Here is a 24516-nt window from a genome sequence, read left to right as displayed (position 1 = left end):
TCACACGCGAAAAGGTATGAGAAACATAGCATTCAACGCTTACGCCTCACACGCAGGCGTAAAAGAAACAGCCGCCGGTGCTGTGTGCAGACATTCTGCTACCCAAACACTCGTGCACGCACATCCTCACATCGTCCTCCTGCATAGCATATTCGCGAGTCAAATAACTTCTGAACAATCAGCTGCACGTGGGGCTTGTAGTGCACAGGGATACAAATTGTGCATTACTTTTTCTTTTCTTCTTCATCTTTGCCTTTAATTCTACCTACGGGCGAGACTGCGAGCTATCACGAGCAATCGGTATCAGCAGATCGGGCTGCAACGACGAACGACGAGCGACGACTGTAGCTGTTAGCTAAACACACACACTCGTAAAAACTTGTTGCAGTGCATGAAGAAATAAGAGCGGGAGTCAGAAAAGGATGCTTATGGCGGCGTGTTCGTTAGAATGAGTGCGCGTGTGTGAGAAAATTAGACCACACAAGTGTGGGCTTCGCAAGACTGCCTAAATCATTAAATCTATGGTCGTATCGAACCATTCAATTTGATACTAAAAGCAAAGCAAAGCAAAGCTTAGGTGCGACACCTTTGACACTTGACCTACTGTTTTTATACGACAGACTTCGCAGCCAGCTGTTAAAGTACAGAACAATTGCAGGGCCAGTTACTACGATCCCATTGACTCTAACGGCCTCTTCCAGCCGAGATCCGAACATACGACGACTGGCTTAATAGGCCAGCGTCATACCTCGAAGCCAACTGGCAGGCAATTTGATACTATATCGAACCATTTTGTTTGCCAATGGTCGTACCTGACCATTATTTTTGTTTAACAATGGTTTTACCGAACCATTTTATCAGTCTATGGCTGTACCGAACCATATATCATTCATCCAGACTTCCTGAAATCTCGCGAGTAGAGAGAAAAGACAATGAGCTTTGCTCTTTTTTGGTTTCGTCATATCTCATGCAATATACAAACGTCACTAAGCGGAAACGTATGAGACTTGGTTTCGATACGTGGAATTTTCGTTACTAACGTTGAATGTTTCGAATATTAGCAATAAAAAAATGGTTCTAGCAATTTTCCCAATTGAGCAGTTGATAAATTTTCTGAAGCTAACTATTGAAAAATTTACGATACGAGGAAGGGTCTACATTTCACAGATTTTATACGAAAAGTAGCATCACTTTTGAATACATACCACAAACATGCAGGCAATATTTGGCATGAAAATCCTAGAATACCTTTTGTACTCTCGAACTTTTCGATTAAAATTGAATTCAACATCAAACATCTGTACTATGTGCGCTAAACAATCAATCATGTGGTGAAATAAAAATGATTATTCTTCAGCAAGACTTTATCAAGAACGGTTTCATTTACTGTCTACAACATCGATTCTTGACTTGGTACAGACACCCTCGTGCTAAAAAAAAGTCTATATTGTAGGAACTTTTTTTTTTTTGGATTTCAAAATGGCATCAAACTTCAATTTTCGAGCGTATTCTGCGCTCCGATACATCAAACTTGCTACATTTTTTCCAGTGGGATTTTAGGCAAATAAAATCCGGACTTTTCTCACTGGTGAAAACAACTAGGAATACCTATGTTTGTAGCGTGACTATTTATGCTTGGTTACTAAGCATAAGTTATCGTTTCTGGCTGTGATCCTAATTTGGAGTTTTCTTTTAGTTACGGCAGCTGATGACAACTTTGAGAATGCTTGGGGAAAGAGAGCATGGATGACACAGCGACATTCGCTGTTTTTTGTTGTTAGTTTGTTGCTAATAGCCCATGACCATGACTAACACGAATCTATGACATATTATTCCATTCAAATTTATTCATCAATTAATTAAAAAAATAATTAGTTGTAGTCATTTCGTGGTATTTTACACCATTTGCCGAGAAACGAGTCAAAATTTTTGGATTTGGGTAGTCAGTCACCACTGAGGTTTTTTATCGTCCAATATTCTATAAATTAAACCCTTTTTTAGCAGTGCAAAGCAAAGACATCCTACTACCAGTTATAACAGTTTTGTTTTGATGAATTGGAAATTACGCAGAGTGGACTGCTGCGTACTTTCCAAGGTTTTTTTTCTCCAAAGACCGTAAATGCGTATTATACTGACGTAGAAACAAACATACAAGCAGAATATTATTTTTAGCTCCCCAATACGTATCAATCGGAATGCTTTTTCTAACGTTTCCTAACGATAATTAATCAGAACAGCTGTCAACAGGTAATTTTTAGTACACATTTATCGTAGTGTTTTACCCAAGAGTAAGTATTGCTGCCAAGAATTGGTATCAGCAAAAAGTTCAATACATCACATGAACCTTTTTGTGAAACGTAAAGAAAAGGGCCCATGAGCCGTCGGTTTCAGCGCGTTTCCAAGGGGAGCACTGAAAGTCGGTGGAAAACTTTTGCCCCACTCGTACCTGTTTGTTCGTTTTCGGTACAAATAACACATGGTGCAAAAGTTTGCAGCCCATAAACCGGAACGGTACCGTCGGACGTACCGGTGAGACCGCTGGCGGTGTGGAATGGAGGAGAACGCCCCGTAGTTTGTTTTGATTTGTTTTCTATTGCAGTTTTTGCGTTTCGGAAAAAGTTTCGAGCGCGCTCATACCTCCTAGATAAAGACGAATGCGAACAAGCGGTTTTCTAGCTTTTCGCCAGTGCAAAATAACACCACCACATCGGAGTCTGGCGGTGAAGGCGTCCCCCCAGGTTTCGTACGGTTCGGTTCCACGGACAACTTATCACCGGTGAATGTGCTTAAAATTTATAAGTGCAACACGATCTTTCGGCAGTGCAGCAGCGGGCGAACTTTTCGATTTCAAACTTTCTACCGAGACCACGTGATTCGATTGTTTAGTTTTTCAATGTTTTTTTTTGTTGGATCCGAGATCTCGGAGGAATTGATAATTAATACAACCAATTGACGTTCAGTTTCGTATATTTTACGCTACTAGAGCGACATACAGTGGGACCATTCTGGAAAAAGGCGGTCAAAAGTCTTTTCTTGCCTTTCCTGATGTTTTCGACCTTAGGTGTCTTAGGAGAATTTTCATATAAAAGTATTTTGCATCTAATGACATTTTCATATAATTAGATATTAAGGGGATAACAAATTTGAAAAAATTATTTTTTATAGGAACTAGATAGCATGGTCATGTGTTCGGCAAAGTTGTAGAACTTTGAATTTCATTAAACCTTGCCGAAAACACTAAGTATCTTTACCGTTTTACGCAGATATCAAGATGGCTTGACAATATAATTTTTTTTAAAACTTTTATCACCAATATTTAGTGGTTAATTTGTGACTTCGAAATCCAATTTGTGGTAATTTGTGGTTACGTACTTTCTGAGATTTTTCCAAAAAACTAAGTCAAGCCATCTTTGAAATTGATTTCGCGATAAACACATCGGATTACGATGTTTTATATCTTAATCGAAAGCTTTTTTATTTGTGGTTCACGAATATATAGTTTTTAATGTTGTTATTGTAAGTATAAGCGCAAAAATCCGTTTTTTAAAATTTACAATAAAACGTAAACATATCTGCTGTTGATGACGTTACTTGAGCTATTAGTAATGCTGCTATCTGTCGATAATGGCGCTAGCTGTATGTGACGCTCAGTAAAGCCCTTTAAATGTAAATTTTGAGTTTGAACGACTGCCATCAAATATTAGTTCAAATCGAACTATTAAAATTCGTTCCAATCGAAATGGGACAATGTTAAACGTTTCTGAAAAGCTCACCCAACAAAAAGTATCGTTACTTATTGTATAAAATATGAAAATTTACATTCTAAAAACTAAATATCGCTTACGGTGATGATTTGCAGCATGTGCGAAGCCAATTAAAATGAAATTAAGGGCTGAAAATTTCCTGCTAGCGATAGGACTGTAGAACTTTTTCACCAATATTTAGTGATTAATTTGTGGCTTCGAAATCCAATTTTGTGGTAATTTGTGGTTACGTACTTTCCGAGATTTTTCCATAAAACTAAGTCAAGGCAAATTTTCCAAAGAAAAATTAAGTAAAGCTAGCTCTGACAATATTTTTTTGTAAAACTTTTTCACCAATATTTAGTGGTTAATGTGTGGCTTCGAAATCCAATTTTGTGGTAATTTGTGGTTACGTACTTTCCGAGATTTTTGCAACAAAACTAAGTCAAGCCAAGTTTTCCAAAGAAAAATTAAGTCAAGCCAATATTTTGACAATATTTTTTTGTAAATCTTTTTCACCAATATTTAGTGGTTAATTTGTGGCTTCGAAATCCAATTTGTGGTAATTTGTGGTTACGTACTTTCCGAGATTTTTCCAAAAAAACTAAGTCAAGCCAAGTTTTCCAAAGAAAAATTAAGTCAAGCCAGCTTTGACAATATTTTTTTGTAAATCTTTTTCACCAATATTTAGTGGTTAATTTGTGGCTTCTAGCTCAAGTAACGTCATCAACAGCAGATATGTTTACGTTTTATTGTAAATTTTAAAAAACGGATTTTTGCGATTATACTTACAATAACAACATTAAAAATCATATATTCGTGAACCACAAATAAAAAGCTTTCGATTAAGATATAAAACATCGTAATCCGATGTGTTTATCGCGAAATCAATTTCAAAGATGGCTTGACTTAATTTTATGAAAAAATCTCAGAAAGTACGTAACCACAAATTACCACAAATTGGATTTCGAAGCCACAAATTAACCACTAAATATTGGTGATAAAAGTTTTAAAAAAAATTATATTGTCAAGCCATCTTGATATCTGCCCGTTTTACAAGTATTTTTTTCCGTAAATAGGCACCTACTGGCAGCTAAAGTTAGCATCGCTTGAACCACCATAAAATATAGTATAAGTGTTTAGTTATTTCTACAACTTTGCCGAACACATAACCATGCTATCTAGTTCCTATACAAAATATTTTTTTTCAAATTTGTTATCCCCTTAATATCTAATTATATGAAAATGTCATTAGATGCAGAATATTTTTTTATGAAACTTCTCCTGAACACCTAAGCTCGAAAACGTCAGGAAAAGCGAGAAAAAACTTTTGACCGCCTTTTTCCAGAATGGTCCCACTGTGCGACAGTTTTATTCGCACGGGGAACGATACCGATTGTCGTGCTTCGCCAACTTTAGTCACCTCCGTTCTGAATATGTGTAGTTCTCGAAAAAAAATCTGGGTTTCGTTTGAAAAATCAATTGTTGATTCACTATTTTTCGTAGTGTCATAAAGTTTCTGGTAAAAACAAATAATGAAAACCTTGTATAAAGAAATAAGAACTCATTCACTTGTTACCACGCATCTATTGCACAAATCAGCATCCCCTTAACTGCCAATAAAAGTTCTCGGAATAGCATTCAGCAACAAAGTTCAACACTCAGAGCTAGCCGGGAGCCATGTTCCAGTCAGAAACCGAAACGCAAAGCAATAAATTTGTTTATTGCCCAATAATTGGCATCAATTTGGCACTCGATTGTTCAGAATCAAATACAAAACAATCAATTTTGACACGGTTTGTCAATCATCGAAGCGCATACTCGCTCACTTACATTCTCACAGGCAAAGCTGCAACCAACAACCAGCCAAGCCAGAGCGGCAAGGATGATTTCGTCCACGACGCAAAACCAAACCCCTCGGGGAGGGGTACAAGTGAGTGCAAACGAAAGAAAAAAAAACAACTAGAAATAAACATAAAACTCGGTGCGGCATCCGGCCGCGGTTGTTTATAAAACAAAACATCACCGCATGGAGAACCCATAATGCGGGCCCCACCAACACCGCAAACTGATTCACACCTGTCTCAATGCATTCATTTTGACTTGCCACTGTCTAGTTACTTACACCAGCCCTGGTGGGGCACTGGCTGGGGAATGTAATTGACACCGATCCGCAAATTGCTGATCAGAGCCGAATGTGTACGCCAGAGAAAAAATAATAACCGTATAAATCATCGTCTACATACTATCATGTCAGTTTGCCATCTGTATTACCTTTACGTACCACCGGGTGGTGGAAGTTCGCCTCTGCGGGTCCGTCCGTCCGACCGCTACGCCGACCTTCTTCGCTATGATCTTACTGAGTGTTCCTTTGCACGGACACAGACATCTCAGCGACTTCGAGCCAGCATCCTTGGCGGGGCTGGCACCGGTCTGCTGCGTTATCACACCAGTCTCGGCCGTGGTGCCGCGAATAATTTGCTGCTGCTCCGGTGGCAGCTGGTCCGACGAACCACCACCACCGCCGGCAGCGGTCACCCGGATCTGCTGGGAACATTTCTGTGCCAGTAGTTTCGTTTTCTCCGTCAGATTTTGCAGCGTTTCGTTGCTCGGGCAGAACATCTAGCAACAGTTCGTTCGTTTTTTTTTCTTATTTTGCTTCAGCACCCAATATGGTTGATTTCACTTTATTTGCTTCATTTTTTACTGCTTTTTAATAAATGAACACATCACCCACGCACTGCTGAAAATGGCGAATTAATTGATGGGGGGTTTTATGGATGGGAAAAACTGAATCAGTCCGTTTTACGTTCATTTTCAACGACCGTGTGCGGAAGGGGGTTTATTACCAAATCATCAATTTTTTATTATGGGTCTGCCAGCAGTCAACTGTTGATAAACGACGGGCGAATGTTCAACAAACTCCAGTACGACAGTATACGATTAAAAACAATCCTCACAGAGAACAACAACAATGTATAGCAAGGATGACTCAACGACGGTCGGAACGTCTGCACTACCCTTACCCTTTCGTTAGAACTTTAATAACTTCAACCGACGGACGGCTCGGCTAATACACCCTCCCACTTCTTAGCATATGGGCGCCACCGGCAAAGGTCACGTGCAGTCCACCCTGGCCATCCTAAGCTGAACGTCACGAGGTTTTCTCGCCCCGCTTTGCCAACTGCATCGGTAGCATTCACCCCAGCACAGACTGACTGACATTGCTTTTCCGAACATGCAAGGCAACCACCACCCACCGTCTTCCGTTCGGTTCCCTGTTATGCTGTTGGAAGATTATTACACGCAGAGATTACGTTGCACAATGTTGGATTACCATTTTCCATTCACCGGGAATTCGGTGGCACAATGAGAAATGACTTATACTTCAGTGACGGTAGAACATGCGACACATTTCTGGCTGCATACAATTTTTTTTCAATCACTATCGATTCGGATGAAACGAAAGCTGATTCATTTGTTCACAACAAAGCAAAGGTTTCCCTTTTGCCACTGTTTACCAGCTAGCTACACAATACGACGAGAAGCAAAACCAACCACCAGGCAATTCTCGGTAATCCTCAATTTGTGTGGGAACGTGAAACGTTATTGGAGTGTGAACTTCGGAAGCCACCTAAATATACGTTTTCTACAATAACAGCATAAGTAGGTCCTTGACAGCATGGTATTTAATTTCATTAGTGCGATTACCTTCGGTTTGTGTACTCAGTCAATGCAGCGCCACCAGTAGCTTATTAGAACTTGGCTTTGATGTCGATGAGATTCCCTCATAAATAGTTTTACTTAACAAATTGTAAGTTTCAGTAACATGTAATTTCAGATGAAAAAATTTTTTTGACAGGCGAACCAATATTTCGACCAAGAATTCTCGAGTATACAAGAAAAAACAAGATAAATACTAATTCAATCGAAACTTTCCTATTAACGGGTGACAACTAAAATTTTGGAATTCTTGCCTCAAGCTGTCAAAAAGCGACAAAGATACATGAAGAAGATCTGATTTACCGAAATTAAAGAAACATTATCCATTATTGAAAAAAAATTAGTGTACATTTGAAAACGGTTCGTAATCGGCTATTCGGCGCAGCTTCCGTTTGATGTCGGAACAGGAGCGTTGACCGGTCGTCATGTCAACTTTGCGAATGCATCTCTTGATTCTACCAATCAACTGTTTGCTGTCCGTGGCTCTCCAGTTATTTTTGTACACCAAGGAACTCAAAGTCCCGAAGAAATCTTCGATTGAGCGCACTGAGACAGATTTTACGGGTCGTGGGTTTTGGGTAAAAATGGAATCGAACAAGTATTCAGGAACGATTGTGTTTTTTGGCGTAATGCGATGAAAATTTTCTTCAAACATTCGTCTGGTGCATCTTAATTGATAGCCAAAGCAGAGGGCTTGTTGTTGAAGAAACGAGAAAGAGAACGATGTCCTTCTGCGTCCATAATTTTGGCTGGTCTTCCACTACCTTGCTTGCGAATAGTTGTTGGGCATCTTAGGATATGGTAAACAGTGAAAGCCGCAACATATTTGCTTTTTAACTGTTGTACCGTATACTTTTTGCCGATATTTCTGTGGCAGTTCGTAGAAATGTACAGCGCGCTTCCGAAATGCTTCTTGTTTCGACGCCATTTTAAGCAAAACTGGGCAAGTATAAACAAAGCAAAAAATATTGACAAAAAGAGGAGAAAGAGAGCCAACACATACATACTCTCAATTCTCTCTGAGCTCGTTTATTGTTGAGTATAGGGGCCTCGAAAAAATTCCAAAATTTTAGTGGTCACCCGTTAATTCAATTGTTTATTTATAATTCTGACAGTCACTTAAACCACAGACACAGCTTTAAACAAGCTTCTGCATTAACAGAGATTCAACATTGATCAGAAGGGGCTACCCCATATGGCGTACAGTCATTTAGCATAACGCCATCTGGCATAAATCCTTTTGGCATGATGGTCTTTTGTCATAATGGTCATATGGCAAATCACGACCTTTTAGCATAATTGATAATTTAGCCAAATTTTATTGTTTAGTGCTTACTAACAAGTGCTTGTTCTTGACAGAGGCGTATTTCGCCTACGACTTGCAGGTTTCCTCAGTGTCTGTTTTCGAACAGACAGTTCGAATTTATGTCAAGCTGGAATACACCGTTTCACCAACGTTTAACAATGAATTTGGTGTTCCCCGAGGAAGCAACATGAGACCTTTGCTATTCGCTCTATTTTTCAACGACGTAGCTACACTGTTTGAAACCCAATGCGTACTTATCTACGCTGACGATCTCGAATCTGTTTTTTTTTTGCCGGGCGTTCCATCGACGATTATGTACAGTCGTCGTATGTTCGAATTTCGACTAGGCGGTGCTGCTAGATAGAGTCTGTTAGATTTTTGCAAAAGCAAAGCAAAGCCTAGGTGCTACATTCCGTTATCGAAAATTGACCTTCTGTTTTTATACGACAGATTTCGCAGCCAGCTGTTGGAATGCAGGACAATTGCAGGGCCAGTTGCTACGATCCTATTGACTCTTACAGCCTTTCCCAGTCGAGATTCGAGCATACGACGACTGGCTTATTAGGCCAGCGTCATACCTCGAAGCCAACTGGGAGGCGGATTTTTGCACTAACCCCGTAACTGTCCTGTACAGTAACAGCCGGCTGCGAAGTCTCTCGATAAAGAAGGGTCAAGTCTTACTAAGACCACAGACAAACAGACATAACACTCGTTTTCCATTCATCGTACCGATAAAACCGACATTTCAAATTTGGGCTTAGTTAGGAATGTCTCCGTTTTGGTCAAAGTGGCGCTTTTTGACGAAAGAAGGGGAATTCCCCATAAAAAATACTTGCTACTTCGAGGGACACCCATATTGATATTTGATATTTGGGAATGTCGATCATAGATGGTGCTAGTGTTCAGGCTAAATGTGAGGTACGATAATTTTTGTTGATTTTTCTTCCAAGAGTTATGTCTGTTTGTCTGTGCTGAGATGTTCATGCCCACGACTTTGCTTTTTCCATCGATGATTGTCGCCGGCTGCAAGGGTTACTAGCTGCCTTCGCCTTACTGGCCCAAGTTGAACTACTTGATTATGAGCACAGCAAATTGTGAGGTAGTCACATTTCACCGCATTAAGAGTCCAATTTTCTTCGACTACAACATAGACGGAAATACTCTCCGGAGGTAGAACAAGTTGGCGACCTCTTTATCGTACTCGATTCCAAGCTTTCGTTTAACCCTCGCTATTCTGCTATTATTTCATAGCATTCTGAAATTCCTGACAGCTTAAATCTGTTGCTAAAATTGAGAAAGATTTAAAGGAAATTTACTGCTTAAAATCTTTATATTGTGCCTTAGTTCGTCCTCTAAGGCTTGTTCGCGACAAAATTTGGACACCCCTAAACACACACACAACTTCGGAAATACATTAACAATGAGTGAAATATTTTGCAGAGTGGTAGACGTATGTTTGTTCCTTCTGAAAATATAATACTTGTTTATATTACAAGCGCTCAGCGTAAAATGGCGTCGAAAGAAGAGCAGGTGCGAAAAGCAATTGTGGTCGGTCGCAATGAAAATTCGGATCTCACGTTAAGAAAACTTGCCAAAAAGCTTGGATTTCCTCCAAGGCACTATTCACAGTGTTTTAAAATCGTTCGATACTCGCTTGACAACAGCTAGGAAGAAGGGAAGTGGAACAAAAACGGATCTGAGGAACCACCACAAGGCGGAAAAGGTAAAACAAATATTACGGAAGAGACCAGATCTTTCTGTACGTACCATTGCTCGTAAAATAAAAATGTCGCCAACATTCGTGCACACTTCTAAGCAACGACAAGGCATGAAGTCTTTCAAGGTGAGGACTGAGGCAAAATACGACGGCCAAAACACGCGCTCGTAAGCTTTATCGCTAATATTAACCGAAGTTTCCATGCGTTATAATGGATGATGAAACGTATGTCCTAGAAGACTTTAAACAGCTTCATGGTATGTCTTTTTGCACTGCCATGGAACGGAACTGGGACTGTAGAATCGGATCATTGGGACACTGAATTTGGGACATTAGTGGTGTAATTGGTTAAACAACACACTCGACTAGAAATGGAGAGCTGTGAGTTCGACTCTCACCTTCGCTATAGACTTATTTTTGGCCTAATATCAAGAATTTTTCAGTTTGCCTGAATTTACATTTTTCGCATTAAGCATTTTTTTCCCCAACAGTGTGAGATATTAGAACCAGGGCATTAGATCTGGGACAGTAGAAGTGGAACATTGGAATCGGATCATTGAGACATTGAAACTGACACATTGGAACCGGGACATTGAAACGGTGACAGTGGAACTAAGATATAGGAACCAGGATAATATAACTGCGACATTGGAACTGGGACATTACAACTGGGGCATTGGAACTGGAACATTGAAGCCGAAACATTGAAACTGGGACCATCGGAATCAGATAATTACAACCAGGACATTGGAGCTGGGACAGTAGAATAGGAACATTGGAGCCGGGACATTGGAACTGGGACATTAGAATCGAATCGTTGGAAGCGGGACATTGGTATCGGGGTATTAAAAGTTGGACATTGGAACTAGGATATTAAAACTGGGAAATTAAAACTGGGATATTGATACTGGGACAATGGAACCGGGAATATAGAATTGAGACATTGAAACCGGGACATTGGAATTGAAACATAAGAACTGGGGCATTGGAACTGGGACGTTGGTAATGGGAACATTGGAAACGGATAGTTGAAAGCGGGACATTGGAACCGGGACGTTGGAACCGAGACATTGGAGCTGATACATTAAAACCGAAACATTGGAACCAGGACATTGGAACCAAATTATTGAAAGCGGGACAATGGAATCGGGGCATTGGAACTGAGACATTAGAACTGGGAAATTGAAACTGGAAAATTAAAACTGGGAAATTAAAACTGGGACATTGAAACTGAAACATTGTAACCGGGTCCATTGGAACCGGATCATTAGAAGCGGGTCATTAGAAGCGGGTCATTAGAAGCGGGTCATTGGAACAGCAACATTGGAACCGAGCCATTGGAACTGGGACGTTAGAACTAGGGCATCGGGACTGGGACATTCGAAATGGGAACATTGGAATCGAATCATTGGAGGCGGGACATTGGAACGGAAACATTGGAGCTGGAACACCAAAACCAAGACATTGAAACTAGCACATTGGAACTAGGAAATTGAAACAGGGAAATTAAGACTGGGACATTGGAAACGGAAATTTAAAACTGAGACATTGGAACCGGGACGTTGGAACTGGGACATTAAAACTGTGCATTGGAACCAGGACATTGGAACTAGCACATTGGAACTAATATTTTTTTGAAACGGTGGTTCTACAATAGATGAAGGGACGGTAGAAGAAAGAAATTAAAATTTTTTGGTGAACGAGGGGAAAGAGTGGAAAGGTAAGGACCGTTTCACAATTTCAAAAAAATATTAATTTATATGTATGACCGCATTTCAAGGTCAAGACTAAAAACATGAGATTAGTCTATTTCATAGGAACGGGGCCTTTCCCCCGAAAACCCGCGCTGAGAATCGCGGCTAACACGCTGACAGACAACGTCGCATGTAGTACCGTGCAAGTCGTAAGGGCCTGCATAGTGTCGTCGTCCTGCCAGTAAAAACAAGTTAGATTTAAACTTCTCGGTCGTGGGTTATCTACAATAGACGGAGGAAGAGGCACAATTTGTGTCTAAAACCCAACCAGACGCGTCGTTATCTTAATAAGTGGGTTTTGCAGTCTCCTTTTGTCCAGCGCCTCTATGGTTCAAAGGTACAAGTACCAGCGAGCCACATGCCCTGGCGGGTGTTGTGGGTTCGAATCCGGTTATAATCTCGGATTATAGCTTAGTTCGAAAATTAGAACTGAGACATTGGAACCGGATACGTAGCAATCAAAACTTGAAAACTGCCAACTCAGTTATGGTCGCTCTTTTGAAAACAGTCTAGAGCAGGTCTTGCTAAGATGTACGACAACCTGACGCCATTTAAAAAAAATGCTTTTGGTTAAGTTCTACCGACGGATGTTCCGTACATGTCGAATTGGTTTTGATACAAGCTTGAAGACCTACGAAAAATTGTTCCTCGTAATATTATTAAGAAACAAGGATGAGTGCTATTTATACATATGTTTCGAAATTTATGATTCTTCGAAAACAATTAAAAAAAAATATCGTCCACATACCGCCATCGACGCAACTGTTTGGTTCTATCATTGAAATGTTCTCAGCGTGCCCGTAATATGTGAGCATAGAAATCGCGGAAAGAGGTTTCCCATGGGCGCCCGTATCGGTTGTTTATAAAATTAGTGAAATTATGTTCTTCTTTGCAGAGTATACTTGACAACAAATATTTATTAAATTTGTTTTTCCATTTACTATCCAGCACCCGGATGGCCACTTCCTGTAAATAAACGTAGTTTCGTTCACTAGAACACTCGGAAACAATGCCAAATAGCCTAATGAAACAATTATCTCCTACTCTTCGATATTTGAACAAAAATGATATGCAATCATTCATTACATTGCCCACACATTTCGGCATATTGGCAAGAGAATCCTGTATAAGCTCTTATCTTCTTTTTATAAAGTTTATTCGTTACAGTTAGTTTCATCCATGCTAAGGAGTGAGGAATCTATTTCCTTTATCTGCATTTATAGAGAACGGGCTTTTCACATAGTCCTAGTAGATCACGTACGCATCAAAAATGGTGCCAGTGACAATCGAAACACGAGGACTTGGAAAATGTTAGTTTTGCGCCGTTTAGTAGTAAACTCGAATGGAATGAATTACCATTAGGTATAAATTGCAGACCAAGCTAGTGCCACTACGGAACAACCAGCTGTCTTCTATCGAGCAGCATAACTAAATCCGGCAGACTCATAAAAAATTACAAGCAAGTCATTTCAGCTAACATTTTAGTTTACAGAACAATTCATACCAACCATCATAAGATTGAACTGCTACTGAGTGGCAAATCTCGGAAGGCAAATAAACAAGCGCTTATGAGGTACGCACGTGTTTCACACCGAATTAATTATGAATTTTACTACAACAGTTAGAATGCATATTTTGCCTACGGTTGCATTTGACGGTTGCTGGTTCTATGCCTAACTAGGAACGGTACTCAGCCAAATGGCGAATGATGCACTAAAATTTCTACGAATTGGTTTGAATTCGCAGAAAATTTAGCATTATAAATAGGTCGGGCAAATGAAATAGTCCGGTTTATTACTAAAACCGGCCGGCATAGACAGACGGTTCATGGTTGCCACCGCCCCGCTCAAATTATGAAAACAATGATAATTAGTTTAAATTAGTAATTGCCAAAAAGGTTGTTCCCACAGATAAATCGATGCCAAAAAACAGTGAAAAATATCATTCATTATGGCGCTTGGATAACAATTTTTTTCGGTAAGTGAATGTTTACTCTGCGTAAAAAATTAATGCTCATTTCCTACCCTCGAGGGTGTGTTTCATCCGGCACTGGAAAGTACATATTTACTTAGCTGTAACGTTACTTCACGTTACTAGCTCCCCCTGTTGGAATCGAATTATGCTTACGTTAGTAGAGTGTCATTGTCAAGGAAAAAAAAACACTGTACGTCCACTTGTCGCTTTTTTTCTATTGAAATGGACAGCCGCACAGGTCGGGAGATGGATTGAATGTTATATTAATTGAAATGGAAGTCCCCATCCATCGCTGACTGGCTGGATGGATGGATGGGTGCATCGAACATGGCCAATTGTTTTAATGAATCAGACCGAGCGAACGAGGGAGAAAAATAAAACAAACGACTGGAGGATGGTTGTCCAACTAATTGAGTTTATCAATATCGGACGCAGCACACGAACGCAGAGCGTCTTCCAGCAAACCAATTTATGATGATTGTTTAAAATTCGTTGATAAACAGCGATCGGAGGAACGCACCACGCAAACTGCTTATTATTTGGAGGATTTCTTCTCGTTAAATTGATCCATTTATTACATTTCGAAACCCTACCAATCGTTCAATTATTCAAAAGTAGCATCCATTAGCTAACCATTGTTAATACGCTCGTCTTTCGAAATCGTTTGCATATCTTTCACGTTGCCGCATCAATTCACTTCCTGCAATAAACTGCTGCTTGAATAATTCAACTAACCAGTAGGATTGATAGTTCTGGTTCATCATAACAAACATATTGCGCACTCCGCTCGGAGGCAAGAAACGTACGAGCCAGATCTTTGCTTCCGGCACCGGCATCTCTCGTCACCACTCGACAAGGAAATCCTGACGTTCGTCTCCTTTCGAACTGCAGAGACTAAGAGCCCTGCATATGTATGTATTGCATCTAGTTAGTACACACATCTGGTTCCGTTCCATTCCGTTCCGTTCTGTACCGAACGGGGCAATCAGCAGCCGTGCGAACAAGATGCCCTTTTCCCCTGGTTGCATTTTCACAGCAGCACCGCTGAATAACGGAGATGCAGCACCCTATAGCATGCATGAATAGTAAGTGCATCTTTTGCATTTTATAGTCTGCTTTGTAGTATATATACCGTGCACTGGCGTGGCCAGACCTTGCTAGAAGGTGGGGTACTAGACTTTTGCAACAGCCAGTTGACCTGTTTTGTTGATTATATTGATGCAATGTCGTACGTCGTATGTTCAAATCTTGACTAGGAGAGGCTGTTAGACTCAATAGGATCGTAGCAACTGGCCCTGCAATTCCCTAGGCTTTGCTTCCTGTCCTGTCATCTTAACTTGAATTTAATTTTACTAATAATTTTACTTTAATTTGATATCATTTTTGTCAATTATTGTCAATTATGATCATTCTGTTTTTTTTGTTTTCTTTTCCTTTCTGTTTTTACATTAAAATAAAACCTTGATACTACGTTCAAACTTTACTTCCTTTTGTCGTCCTTTACGTTCTGACAACTTCTTCCAGTCGAGAGTCGAACCTTTGACGACTAACTTGATAAATCAGTGGCGTCCCTTGACACCAATTTGGAGACTGATATTACTTCTATTATTATGTTATTTTTGTGACGTTATGTATCAATTTTGTATTGAATTAAAAAATTCTTTTATTACTTTGTAGTTATCTTTAATAATTTCATAATCATTTTTGTACTTATTTCCTTCCATTTCTACTTTTTGTGCCCTTTTAAGTTTGGTTTTCATGCCATTTACGCAGTATTATATGTCGTTTTTACATTCATTTTTGTATATTTCAGCGTTATTTTTGTGCAACTTTTGTACAATTTTTTCGAAATAGTTTTTGTTTTTTTTTTGTGAATCATTGCGTGTGGTATTTTGAACTCATTCAGATGTTTTTTCAGTATCATTCTTCTATCTTTCATATCAGTTTTGCATCATTTTTGTACAATTTTAGTGCATTTTGGAGAAATATTTACTTTTTATGATTTGTGCCATTTATGTGTTACTTCGCTTTTAATTTCTTGGCATATTTATGCCATTTTAATGTCCTTTTTGTAATATTATCGTATCATTTCTGTAATTTTGGTCAATCCTGTGTAGTTTGTAATGTCAATTTTGCAGTATCTTATCACTTCTGTGCTAAAGTTTAATTTTAAGCATCTTAGTTGAATACAAAAATTTTAATGAAAGAGAAATAGAACCGTTTGTAAGCTCTATCGTGATTAAACTCTTCTAAATAATGGAATTAAATTGAAAAAAATTTTGGACTTTTCTTTTATTTTATCACTTTTATGTTGATTTTGTCTCTATTGTGTTATTTGTGATTTTTTTTGTTCCGTTATATTTTGTATCATTTTTCGACAGATTCGTGTGATTTTTTGTTATATATGCTTATATATGTTTAGGTCATAATTGTAAAATTTTTGTGCAATTTCTGAATGAACTCAATTTCACTTTTGTGGTATTTTTAAAAGCTTTGTGTTATTTTTATATTAGGCCATTGCAAATCATTTTATCACACCGCCCCCCCCCTTGGAAATTGGCTTGAAAAATCGGGGGGCATAAACATAATTTGCAGGACACGAGTTAATTTTTTTTATAAAATCAATCGCCTGTGGGCTCTATAGCCTGAAAAGACTCGAAAAATGAGTGAACGAATTGAGTTAACACTTCTAATAGAAATGAGAATTTAAACAGTGAAATTTTCGAAAATCGGCCAAAAAATTTTTCTTTCGTTTGTTTCGTAGATTTTTGCCTGGAAAATAATAACGTATATGTTAAAAGCAAGAATAGATTTGGTTTTCGCGTTTAAAATTTAAGTAAAAATGCCTAAAATCCATATTTTTTTTATGCACAATTAAAAAGTTCTCTTTGTTTTTTTTTGAACCCCCCCCCCCCCCCCCTCTTTAGTGGCCCAACACCGGTGGGACAAAAACTTTTTAAAATATTTGTAATGGCCTTGTTTGCGTCTCATTTTTATAATTTCAATCTTCTGTTGTTTCATGACATTTTTCTCCAATTTCGTGTTATTTTTCTTTTGATTTTTTTCTTTTTTGCATTAATTTGTACAACTTTGATGTAATTTTTTGAATCTTTTTGTCATTTTTTGCACTTTTCCTTATTTTTATACCTTTTTCATTTCAGCTTTCGTATAATTTTTGTGCAATTTTAGTGCCATTTTAAAGCAAATTATATGAAAGTTTACAGAAATAAACATTTTGCAGATAATAAAAATCTGTCATTTTTGTGTTATTTTTGTATTAATTAGTTATCAGTTTTGCCCCATCTTTTTGTCATTTTCGTATGTATTTCTGTAATTTGTATTAAATTTGTGTAGCATTATTGCATTGTGTTGAGGTAACTTTCTCTCACTTGAGTTTTTTCTGCCAGATTTATCTTATTTCGTGTTTATCCGCGCCGTTCTCATATCATTTTTGTATACCTTTTTAAAACCTTGTATCAATACCGTGTCATTTTTGTCGTTTCATGCCATTTTTGAATTATTTAGCGTCATTTTTGTATTAAATTGTTGTCATTTTTGTGTTATTTTGGTGCAATTTTAATGTTATTTTTGTATTATTTTCGAGTTTTGTGTTGTTTATATATGTCACTTTTTTATTATTTTCTGTCGTTTTTCTATTGATTTCCTCCATTTTATGTTATTACTAGCTGAGTACCCGCTCTTACTCGGGGCGCCTTTGTCTCACATCAACTTGTACATCGATGTAACGAAAATTCTCATAATGCAAGAAACAACACCCTTTGTTTCTTTATTTGAATGTATCTACTCCCTTTGTCAGTTCCCCTCCTGTTGTCCCCCAGCCAAAATCTGTCTTCTTCTCGGTATACTCTATAAATCGACACAAATCCTTTTTTACGTTTCTGAATGTAAAAGAAATGCACCCCTTTTCCCATTTGAACCTTCCTCCCCATTGCATCTAGACCATCTCCCTCTTTTGTCAACACCCCCCCCCCCCCACGCTGATTTTTTTTATGTCAAAAAAACCTTCAATTTGACAAACGACATTTGGAAGAACCGTCCAGACATTCCGGAGTTATGGCGGAACATACATTCATAGTCACGTTCCGTGTCCCCTCCTTTTCTACTCCATCTTAGTCACCTCCATCTTCTGTCATGTAGCTGATTATGCATCGGTTTGCTCTATGAAAATTCCTATAACGGAAACGAAACAAAGGGTTCTTTCATAGATCACTGCTCCTTGAAACCCCCTTTTTTCTTACAGTCACAGGCACAACTCCAATCGGTAAATGCAAGAAAAACGCAATCCCTTTTACTTATTTGGACCTCTCCCTTGTTGTGGTTTGCCAGCCCCTTAATACTGATTCCTTTATGTCAAGGAACATGCGCGCCAAATTTGGTGGAGAACGGTTAAGGGGTTCTGGAGTTATGATCTAGCGCAGTTTATGATGTTAAGCACCCCAGTGCTGATTTTCTTATATCAAGTTTGGTGGAGAACGGTCAAGACATTCTGGAGTTATGGCGTAACATACAAACATACTCACGCTCACTTTTATATATATAGATTGTACCATTTTCTAATGATTTTGCCATCTGTGGCACCTTTACGTTTTTCGTTATTTTTGTGCAATTTTCCTATCAAGCTAAGCGTCATTTTTGAGTTAATTCTATACTATTTTGATGCCGGAGTGGTCTTTGTAGTTTCTGTGAATAATTTTCATATCCTTTTTAGTGTTTGCCATCTTTCTTAGATTTGTATTATTTCTGTAACGTTTTTGAATCATTTTCAAGGAACAAATTATTTTTTTCTATCATTTTTGTATCAATTTGATGTCATTTGTATTGTTTTTGGCCCACTTTAATAGGGTAGATGCTCCAGTAGTTGTGGTAGTACCTGTAGTGGTGGAAACTCGAATTATTCCGTTGTTTTTGCAAGCATCGTACCAATACCAGTATTATTGGCAAGCATCGCCATTTGTATCATTTCGATATTTTAATATTTCTGTATTTGCTTGGTAATTTGTATTTCGTAATATTTTTGTATCATGTATAATTTATTTCCGTTGAAAAGTTTTTATACCCATTAGAAACTAATTAGATTTAGTATCCTATTAGAAACGAATATTTTTCGATTTGTATCATTTTCGTGTCACTTTTGTAATTGCTCGTGCCACCATTTTTGTATTATTTTTCTATACATTACATACAAATACATTACTTTCGTAACATTTTTATGTGCACTTGAATCGTTTGTATATGTTTTGTGTAATTTTGGAATTATTGTTTGCATCATTTTTGTGTTATTTTTGTATCATTTTGATATCACCTCGGCGGTAAGCCATTTTAGTACTTTATTCATGAAATTTTCTCCTGGAGATTCAATCTTTTTCATTATTTTTTTCAATAAGACATGATTCGAAATAACGCCTTTATCGTTCCAAACATTTAGTATTTTAGTCAAAGAATCGGCTGAAAACTGTTTTTCATACCATTCTTGTGTTATTTTTGTATAATTTCCGTATCAATTTCGTGGTTTTCTATGCCAGGTTTTTGTAATTTTTATTTGGATTTCTTTTTGTTTTTAGTTTTATTATTGTATTAATTTTGTACAATTTTTTTGTATTTTTGTAGCATTTTAAATCGCTTTCATATATTGTTTGTGTCATTTTGTTTTATTTTTTTGTGTGGTTATGTTTTATGTTCCACCACTGTCATATCATTTATGTATACTTTTATTCAATGTATGTGCCATTTTTGTGTAATTCTCAGGTAACCAACAATTCTATTTAAATTCTTCTTGTCGGTAGGTAACAAGCTGCAAATAAGCATTGTCAGCACTATAAGAGGGCTAGCAGTAAAGTAGCCGCTTATTTTGCCAAAATAACATTTAAGTAGCATTTAGAGCAACTTAAATGCTTATTGGCTTGCATTTAAATTGCATTAGAAATGCTTATTGGTTACCTGGGTTATATCTAAGTATGTCATATTTACTAATTGTTTTCTGTTCTTATTCGTATTGTTTGTGAAATATTATTTGTCTCATTTTTCAGATATTTTAGCGACATTTTGGAAGCTTTTTGGAATATTATTATTGTTGTGCCATTTTGGTATTATATTTGTATCAAATTCGTGCCATTTTTTATTAATTTCGTGTCGTTTTGTGTTTCTATGATATCATATCCCATATTGGAGCTATCGTGCAATTTTTGTAACATTGTTTTTGAATTATTTTCGCATTATTTTTGTATTCTCACCGCATCTTTTTATATCATTTCTGTAATATATCTGTCTTAATATTAATTTTTTATTATTTTTATGTCATTTTTTTTTTGTTATATATATTTGTAATTTTTTTGTAAATTTACGATATTCTTTTTGTATTATTTTTATGTTATATGTTATGTTATGTTGCCGTGATAGTTTGAAACATTTATTTTTTTAGGAAAGAAACAAGCTTATTTTTGTACCATTCTTGTTTCATTTTTGGTTTATTTCCATATCATTTTTATTTAATTTTTTTTACCTCATATTTGAATATTTTTTGTGTCATTTTTGTATTGTTATTTGTATCATTTTTATCTTTTATGTATCACTTTTTATATCTATTTCTGTTAAAAAAAATATTATTCGATTATACTAACTTTAACAGTTTGGGTCATTCGTGACTTCTGCGGGATTAGGATTTGAACCCAGGACCTCAGCGTGAGAGGCGTGCTTGCTAACCACTACACCGGGATTGACTCCTACATCAAACTATAAAAAGAAGGTGGAGGGGGGGGGTGTGCCCCGGTGGACGGACCCATCCTAGCCACGCCAATGAGCTTACGTATACTTTGTGTATCATCGACGACGACGACGCCACCCCATTTCCAACGAAGGGGCTAGGGGAAATGGAAAATCGGCCAGGTTGTGACAAACAGAAACGGGGGAAATTGAATTTTATCTCCAGTGCATCGAGCGTACGGTACGGTACGATACGGTATGAGCCGCTTTTATCGGTTGGAAAAGCTCCGGATCATTTGGAATCAAATTTCATCCCATTCAAAATTAATCAAATTAATTGGCTTCTGGATAACGTTTGATATACGGAGGATATCGGATGAATATTTTTTAAATTAAATTAAATTGTTTGAATAAGATAAATTTGATTGTTTCGTCAACAATCCAAAGGGTTAAAAACATGCTCCGATACAATATCCTCCTGAGAATAAGCCCCTTTTATTGGAAATATGTTTAGTTGTTTGCTGTACAGTAACAACACACAATAAGGCCGATCTGCATCCGTTCCCGTTTGGCAGCATCACCTCTCGCATGACGCGACTGACTGGTGCTGCTCTCTGAACTGAACGGAACCGTAAAGGTAGGTGCCTATAGTAGAAACAAAATGTTTGTTTTTTTTTTGCACCGAGCAAGCAAGCTGTCACCGCTGCACCGTAAAATGAATGACATATAATTATAGCTTCCTTGCTTTGATAACACCGCGTGCGCGGTCCGCCGCCTCAACAGAAGCGCATCTGATCTGTCAAACTGATAGATACAGCGTGCGAGAACGTCATAGCATAGCAACTAGCGAACGCAACGGTGCGAGCGCACTCACTCCATTCATTGTGAGTTGTATGGTAATTGCACCTTGCATGCAGGTAGATAATATACACTTGCGGGAATATATTATTCGATAAAATATCGTTCCAGTTAAATGCAGGAAATGCACAGGAAGTGAAGTACAAAGCTTCATATTCCTTTGCATAATTGCGCCAAATCAATATTTGAAATCGATCCCATAGAATAAACACGCTGTATTCCAAGTCCAACCAAATTGTTTGTATAAGGCGTTTGAATATCTTTTCTTGGAACATTTCTTGACAAATACCAAACACGTTTTCCCAGAAGTAGAAAATTGAATCTCAGCAATTTATTAAGCCATGCTAAACTTGCAGAAAGAATCAAAGCCTGCTTGAAATGCTACTCCAAACGATGTCGACGACGACAGTGACGGTAGAAAGCCACACGATCTGCAAATGCCGATGGATGCTGAGTGAGATTGTAGGGGATATTTTTAGAACCCCACAACCGGACGGCGGATGTGGTTTCCACTTCTCGTCAGGCTGGTGCAGTTGCAATTAGTAACGGTGTGTACATGTTATTTTGTTGTTGTTTTTTCACTTTGCCGTACTCACAAATGTCATGTAATATGTTCGTATAGCCTCGATGTCTGTACGATGATAGGTTATTATCTGACTGTGACAGCCAACCAAACCGAGAACCCGAGAATGTATGTCAACAGCAGTCGGCGAATAAGGGGAAACATACCTAGGTATGCGTTGTTACGATCTTATGCAACTGTGATAAACTGACAGCGAGCATTTGTGCACCATAATTCGCTAAAGCTTACCGACGGTGCGTAGATTTAAGTCCGCAATATGTACTGCGAACAACTTACAAAGTCGTCAAGAATAACGGTATAAAAACAATCATAAATGTTGATTATTAGTCAATCAAATCCGCATATCGAGCTCCGCTCGATTCGTATTTCACCACACGGAAAAAAAAATCCGTCTCCATAATGAGATAAGTAGCTCATGATTTAAGGATTTTAGTGTATCCTTTATAAAAATACACCATGAATAATAACTATGATATCACAAATTTCTAGTGGTACAGAGACAACACAAAATGCATAATCTTATGTTGACCGATATGTCGGTCTAGTTATGATTTTATGATTTTTCCTCATGAAATCGGATTTTTTCCGTGCACCGATGGATACAAATGTGTAGCTAACGAACTTTCAGCAAAATTATTATATTGTTTTATTGGCAACCATAAGGGTCGTTAAGGTCTTTATTGATCGTAAAACCGTGCGTAATCGGTGGTCGCTATTTAAAGCACAGCACAATTCTGGATTTGACTGAACTTACAAACAATTTTACAAATAGCAAATCGAGTCCCCGGTCATTAGTTTGGTCCTATTTTGCTAATGACTTTTCGCTTGTTTCGGTAGTGATTTGTGAATATTTTCCCGGAAATTATTTAACCATTCAAATGGGTTCCGTGAACGTTCAAAGACGAAATTTACTGTATTTCCAAATTGTTCGACAAATTGAAGAAAAAAGGTATCAGATTTGTTTGTTTTTCGGTGATAATGCAATGAGTAAGCATTATTGCATTTATTGTTTATGATTTACTATACCTTGAGAAACCAAATGAGCAGGAAAAAATCTGCTGAAAAATACCGTGGTATTTAAAGCTATCATTAAACAATACTCATAGGAAGCATAATCAACCATAGACATAATGGACGTTGGCAATAATCCGCACCAAAATATTACCAATTAACGCTAAAAAGTTTATCTACCGATAAAGTTGACTCTCCTCGACGTTTTCTATGTGTTTCGAAGCAGCGAAGCCGGAAAACTAATGATTAACGACGGCACATAACCGGTCGTTCGGTTTTTGACCCTACCTCAGGAGCAAAAGAATGACACTTTCGTGAAATTTGTGTCTATGAAAGATAATAATTTTACGAATAAGAAAAAAATATGGTCGCGATCACTTGCCCTCTTGATCAGCAGTTGCGAGGAAACCTAGTGACTACTGATGCTTACAATATCGTTGATTTCCGTCGGCCTCACAGGGGCGAACGATTTCGCCCTGCGAGTCAGGCTCGGCAGGTAGGCCAGCAGCTACTGCCTACTCTACCCAGAACTGGTTCGCATTCGACGTACCGATGATGATGTGATTAGGGCTCAGTACAGGAGACCTATCGTCGGCTGAAGGGATTTTAGTTTAGAATCATTCTTTCCCACACTCCGCCCAAATGGGGTGACATGGGAGAAATGAACTTCCACTTCGTTTGTGGAGAGATAAGTTCTGCGACAATTTTATCATGATCTAACACTTTTAGTGCGGTTTTAAGCTCTAAGTTGGCTCCCACAAAGTTTATCTCTCGGTTGCTGTATTTAACAATTGGTCCCTACTGCTCATTACGTCAATTGCGCCCATTCAGCCCACCCAGTTTGCTTCGAGGTCCGATGCTGGTCTAACAAGCAAGTCCTCGTATGTTCGAATCTCCGTTGAGTGGTGCTGTTAAAGTCAGTAGCACCGTTGCACTAGCCCCGTAATTGTCCTATACTCTAACAGCCAGTGCATAGTCTGTCGGTAAAGAAGGGTGAAATCTTAAAAACATTTATAACCCAGTCATGGCTTTTCCTTTTTTCTAGCCAATTACGTTGAATAGAGCCATTATACAGCAATCAGTAGTGAGCGAGTTGGAGAGTTGTAAATGTATGGCACAAGTGACCA

General features: G+C 38.1%; 1 protein-coding gene across 6 annotated transcripts in view; it reads right to left on the bottom strand.

Moving 5' to 3' along the window:
- LOC128734921 (ral guanine nucleotide dissociation stimulator-like 1) overlaps positions 1 to 24516 on the bottom strand; it is a 204234-nt gene that overhangs the window by 89727 nt on the left and 89991 nt on the right. For 2 of the 6 annotated variants that reach the window (XM_053829322.1, XM_053829321.1), the window contains exon 2: positions 6018 to 6486. The exons of 3 other annotated variants lie outside the window; for them this stretch is intronic. In XM_053829322.1, the coding sequence (XP_053685297.1) occupies positions 6018 to 6365 (348 nt within the window). In that variant the 5' untranslated portion in view covers positions 6366 to 6486. The remainder of the gene's footprint in view (positions 1 to 6017; positions 6487 to 24516) is intronic. One more of the 6 variants, XM_053829323.1, reaches the window with a different exon arrangement.

This window comes from Sabethes cyaneus, chromosome 2 (genome assembly GCF_943734655.1).
Source record: "Sabethes cyaneus chromosome 2, idSabCyanKW18_F2, whole genome shotgun sequence".
Classification (NCBI taxonomy): Eukaryota; Metazoa; Arthropoda; class Insecta; order Diptera; family Culicidae; genus Sabethes; species Sabethes cyaneus.
The sequence above is the reverse complement of the archived record's forward strand: the minus strand, read 5'-3'. Positions and strand labels throughout refer to the sequence as shown.